Source organism: Fulmarus glacialis, unplaced genomic scaffold, assembly GCF_000690835.1.
Source record: "Fulmarus glacialis isolate BGI_N327 unplaced genomic scaffold, ASM69083v1 scaffold2010, whole genome shotgun sequence".
Lineage (NCBI taxonomy): Eukaryota > Metazoa > Chordata > Aves > Procellariiformes > Procellariidae > Fulmarus > Fulmarus glacialis.
The window spans coordinates 35,529-41,085 of NW_009189365.1; the positions used below are offsets into that span (position 1 = coordinate 35,529).

Genomic DNA, 5,557 nt, shown 5'->3' on the forward strand with positions numbered 1-5,557 from the left:
TGTGCTGTTACAGATTTTGGCAAGTCTCTGACAGATGAGATTTTAAAAAAAGTTTGCCCCACCCGAATTAAAACAAGTGCAGACCTTGCTTACTTTTCCCAGCTGTCATGTTTAAATAGGGTTTTTAGTAATGCATGAGTCTTCAGAAGATCCAGCAGTACAGAGCTAATATGTTTTTATACAAAAATATGCAACTTCTCAATTGTTTTTAATCTCATTTAATTGGGGAGAGAAAGGGGGTGAAAAATTTTTTTTAAATGTCAAAAAACAAATTTCAGAGATGCATGTTCCTAGAGTGGTTAAAAACCAACCCAAACTAGGCTTCAGGCAATGTTTTTTTCAACAGCTTTAACCTCAAAGCAGAGCAGACAGCTTTGTAGGGAACTGTAACACCAAGGTGATTATGGCAATGACTCACACTTCCCTGCAAGGCATCCAGCTATCAACACACTTGGAGAGCCGTGGCTTTGTGCATGCAGGCAGGGTGTCAGTCAGTGCCCAGCCAGCTCTGAACTGCGAGCTCATAACTGCTTTGACAGCAAACTGGGATATTGGTGTATTAGAGAGCAACTCTGGTCCCCCCAGGCTTGCGAGAGGCTTAAGAGATGGGAGCTTGGGAAGGGGAAGTGCAAGGCAGGTTTAACTTCCCTTTTCTTTGCTTAATCCTCATGGGACTTGTTTCAAGAGTCCCCTGAAATCTTCCTGTGAGCAGGTGGTTGGGTTTGGGTAACAGTTAAAGGTCTAACTGACTAACCACTAAGCGGGATAGCATGGGAAGTGAAAAGGGCTGCCACTATCATATCCTGGTGAAACTCTTCTATGGAAAGAGGACGGGCAGTCAAGGTCCTCAGGAAGCCAGTATGAACTTGGGAAAGAGACCCGGGTATCCCTATAGGCAGCTCAGGGTACAACAGTAAATTACTGCCAGATGTTGGGATTTGCAGGGAACAAGTGGACAGAAAATGGGGACCCATTCATGTGCATTGTGGGTTTCCCCATCGCCAAAAGACAAGGCAGAAGCCATGCTGTCTTCAGAGAAGGGAAATAGCAGTGATCGTGGTACGGAGGAAGTCTTCTGGGCAAGGAATTGGGAGTCTAGGGTTGTTCGCATTGAGAGACTGACAAGAAAGGAGTGCCATGTTTATACAAAACGGGCTGCATCCAAACAGAACACTCGGGAAGAAGTAGTATTCAGAAAGATGACAAATTCAAACTTCTGAAAAGAAATAGCTTTTCACATAGTGTGCAGTTAGCTTGTGGGATGCATGGAATGCAATTGCCAGCTGGGCAGGATGTCATTGGGAAGGAACAAAACATGGCTTTGGAACTGTGCAGGTATGCTGTTGCAGGTGTATCCACAAATGACATAAGTAATGCTTTAAAAAACCCAAATAACTGGTGATATAAAGCTGGCCACATCCTATGGTTCAACTACCAAGGCCAATCTTGATAGGTTACTTGTGTTCCTCCGTCCTCAGTGATAAGTTTCTTGCACCTCTGACTAAAATTGTCTAGTACCAGATACTGTTTGTAGCAGGGCGCTGGGCAAGCTGGGCTGTTGTGACTCAGTATTGCCCTTCCCGTGTGGGTTGTGTTTGGCTTTGCACATCTTATGTTTTCAGAGGTGAGGCAGAGTGAGTAATGTTTCCGTTCTATTAAAGAAAATGGAATGGCAAAGACCCTTAATTTTTTTTTAAAGATGTACGTGTTTCATTTGAAGTTCCCTTCAGGCAAAGTCAGCTTTGGTAGGCAGCTTAAACTGCATTATAGACCATATTGCTATTGTCATAAAAACAAAATACACCGTGCTCTGTTTTGGGAAACCAAACCAAACAATTTTTTTTTTTTCCTCCCTCCCTCCTTTTTTCACTTCCTTCAGTTTTTAATAAGCGACCGTGACAGAGACCCTCAGTGTAACCTGCATTGCTCCAGGTCCCAGTCCAAACCCCTGTGTGCCTCTGACGGCAGAACGTACGAGTCAATGTGTGACTACCAGAGAGCCAAATGCCGGGAGTCAAGTCTGAGTGTGACACACCGCGGCCGGTGCAAAGGTAGGTGGATTTCAAATGCCTTTGAGGGGAGGAATTGGGAGTCCTACCTCCTAAGAAACTGGATTCTTAGACCCTTGAGTTTAGTACCATGCTCTGTGAGTAATCTGATTGAAATTGTGCATTCATGTGAGCATGGGTATCTGAGTCTGCATTTAGGTGGCAGGAGTAAGAACCGGCCAAATTATCAATGAAAGAAGGCAAAGGAGCCAGAGACATCACTGAAAAAGGGCCGAAATATGTGTCTGCAGAGCAGAAGGAGCTGGCCCAATGGAAATGCAAAATCAAATCCTGAAAGAAGAGATCTTCCTTGCTACCTGTGCTGGTGAGGATCTGAGATACCTTGGAGTGATAGGAATGTGGAGTGGGGAAGGACATGGCAGTGCATATTTGATGTCTAGTCTCTTTTCAGACATACCCAGCCTTTCCATGCTGAGCTAATTAAGAAGACAGAATGCATGCAAGGCTTTACATGGCCTCTTTTTTTCCTGTTTGCTGTTACACATTTACTTAAAAGTGAGAATATTGTTTCTTTCTCAATTCAGGTCTTCTTCAGCATAGTTTAAAGATGAAGTTGCAACATTTTAACATTGCGTATTGGTGTCTTGTCACACAAATAGTTTGCTTCTGCAGTGAAGTGAAAAATCAAGTTGAGTGCATTTACTGAGCACAATTGACTCAGAGGGCAGATGGCACAGATGTTTTTGGCAATTGGTTAAAGTGACAGGAGAAACTCATTAAAATCCCTGTGGAAGGATAAATAGGCATATGTTTAAGCCTGACTTTTGTTTATGAAGGCTTTTTCAATATTATAAAAATATATTTTTGTCAGAATTACTTGTTCTAAAATGGAAATTCCTTTTCAATGTATTGACAAGCTTTATAGTTTGCGTGAATTATGAGCATGACCTCAAGTATTGCTCTCTTTTAAACAGTTTCTCATTAGGAAAAAGCTTACTTGTATGATTATTTTTTTTTTCCCTCGCCACTGCTGGGCTGCTTTATGGCAGCTTCTCTCCCATAGCATAGAAAAAGGCCTTTGAATCATGCTGCTTTCTGAGTATTGGAAACCCAGAAGCTTTATTCCCAGGGCCCAAGAAGCAGTTGGACTGTTCTTCCAAGTGATGCACTTTTGAGTATCACAATAAGAAGCGGTAGGGTGGGAGTCCTGCTTTTGCTTTCATCACTTGAGCAGAGTGGCTTAGATAAGCAACTCCATGGCTGATATTGGCATATAAACTGTCACTGTTCAGTCACTTAAAACATGGGATCTGAAATGTGGTACATCCATATGCAAAAGTGTCTGTTTCTGGAGGTGGAGAAAATGTTGATAGCCAAACTACACAGCCTACTGTATATTGTGATTCCAAAGAGTCCCAAAGAAGTAACTAAGGACTTTTTTTGTCTTAAGCACAGGTAAAGTATACTTTCCTTTCTGCTCTGTCAGAGACAACTGAAATGTTTAGCTGAAACTACTCATGTTCTCCTTTCCTTTTTCCTTTTACCCTGTGGTACTATACAGTACCTAATAACCTGCTAGTGTTTGACAACTGCAAGTCTCGCTTTTAACCCACTAACACTCCCATGAATCCCTGGGAAGTAGGAATATTCTTTTAACTATCACATTCAAATTTAACCTTGCTGGTAATTTCCATGTGTGCTGCTATTGAAAGGTATTTTGTTTTTCTAGTCGCATTAGGAATATGACCTCTAGTTGTGCATAAAGATCACTGTTCTTGGCAACTACAGACAGCTGCGAGACGGGTGTACCTAACTACAGGTGGTTGGCCAGGTCTGTATCCTGTACTCGCACAAATGAAGGTATCACCAGCAGTGTTCGAGCATCTTCTACTGCTGCAGTAGGGCACCAGATTTACCCTGAACGGCCGTCATTCCTTCTGCATGACAGAGATGCTCTACAGGGGAACTCCTATAGAACTGGAAGGGATCCTATGGGCCATCGAGCTCAGTCACATGCAATTGTGATAGATACAGTATCCAAGAACTTATCCTTATGAAATGAGCAATTCTAACTTGTGCCTTCTTCTCTGAGTGGGTGAAAAAGCCCAGGTAACTAAAATAAGGAAAAGAGGAAGTATACTGTGGACAGCAAGGCATAGTTCTGCACCCCAGGTTACGATAGGTTTCCAATTTCATATGCCGATAACTTGTACTGTGCTTGTGCCAAGGCAAGCAGAATGGTTTCCATAGTGAGCACAGAACCTTTTTGATTCGGCTTAGCTCTCTGCTCTCTCTCAAGAACCTAAGGACCTTAAAAGATGAAATCTTGCCAGCCCTTTAGGAACTATAGCTCTTATTCAGCTCTTGTTCCTTGCTAACTTCCTCATGTGCTTTTCAATGAAATTCCTTCAGTGCTAAATAATCTGAACTCCCTCCGAACCCTCACTCACACATCACAAAGGGTCAGGAGTAGCTTAAAGTGATCAAACTATGGCATCCATGACAAATGGAGCCTCGTTGATGAGATTCCAGAGAATATTTCCAGATGGCGTAGCTGTGCGTAAAATACACAGCCAAGCACTCCTACCTGGATCTTTTGTCAGCAGGCATCTTAAGATCTGATGTCAAATAAGGGTTCTGCCTCAAAACTTTGCAGGGATGAAGGACAAATATTTGTTACATGAGTCTTGGCAAGCTGTCAAGATGATGCAGTGATTATTAGGGTATATTGGATATCTGTGGCTTAAAACACATTTAAGTCCTATGTTAACTGGTTGGTTTCTAGGAACTTGCTTGGCCTATATAATTAAAAAAAAAAAAAAAAGGGGGTGGGAATGTTCTAAAAACTTCCCTTTAGATTTGTCATGATTGGTTTTGAAAGTCTGCTGGTATAGAGCTTGTTCTTAGACCACAAGTCACTGTGTAGAATGAACCTATCTGTAAGTTACTTGTGGGAATTGTAACAGGGCTCTTCAGCCCATCTCCTGGGACACCTTGGATGAACACAACTTTTGGCTAATGTGCTGGAAAGGAAGGTCTCCTTCTGAATAGTGGTGGGTTGTTTGAAGGTAATCTTTCTCCTCTACCTACTGTTCTCATTGGACAGGAGATGATATTTTGAAATCACTCTTTTTTTTTTTTTTTTTTAGTCCACTTGCTAGATCCATGTATTTTGTCTTTGAACTTTCTTATTCCTAGTCAAGGGAGAATAAAGTGGGTCCCTCCTTGGCAGCAGTTAGTCAATAAAATCTGAAATGACGCTTTCAATTACTTTGCAAATTTAGGCGTGTTTTTAGGTATGCTCCAATTAAGTTAGGGAACTCTGGAGTAGAAATGGTGTGTGGGTATCAAAGAAGGAGCAAAGCATGCCAGCATGAAAGGAAAGAAGTTGGAGATTGCAGGTGTAGAACTTGTCAGAAATGAAGTGGAAAACAATGGGGAGAATGGAGAATGATTGACACCCTGTGGGCCAGATTGCCATGTTTTTGTAGTTTGCTTAGGTTCCATTTTTGTCTGTTTTATGCAAAGACACAGATCATTGGCTGGGG

At 42.1% G+C, this 5,557-nt stretch overlaps 1 protein-coding gene across 1 annotated transcript in view; it reads left to right on the top strand.

The window, feature by feature from the left end:
- Positions 1-770: 770 nt before the first annotated feature.
- Positions 771-5,557, top strand: part of SMOC1 (SPARC related modular calcium binding 1) — a gene marked incomplete at its 3' end in the record, with an annotated part of 79,295 nt that continues 74,508 nt past the window's right edge. The window contains exons 1-2 of the mRNA XM_009581540.1: positions 771-905; positions 1,880-2,051. Of these exons, the coding sequence (XP_009579835.1) occupies positions 771-905; positions 1,880-2,051 (307 nt within the window). The remainder of the gene's footprint in view (positions 906-1,879; positions 2,052-5,557) is intronic.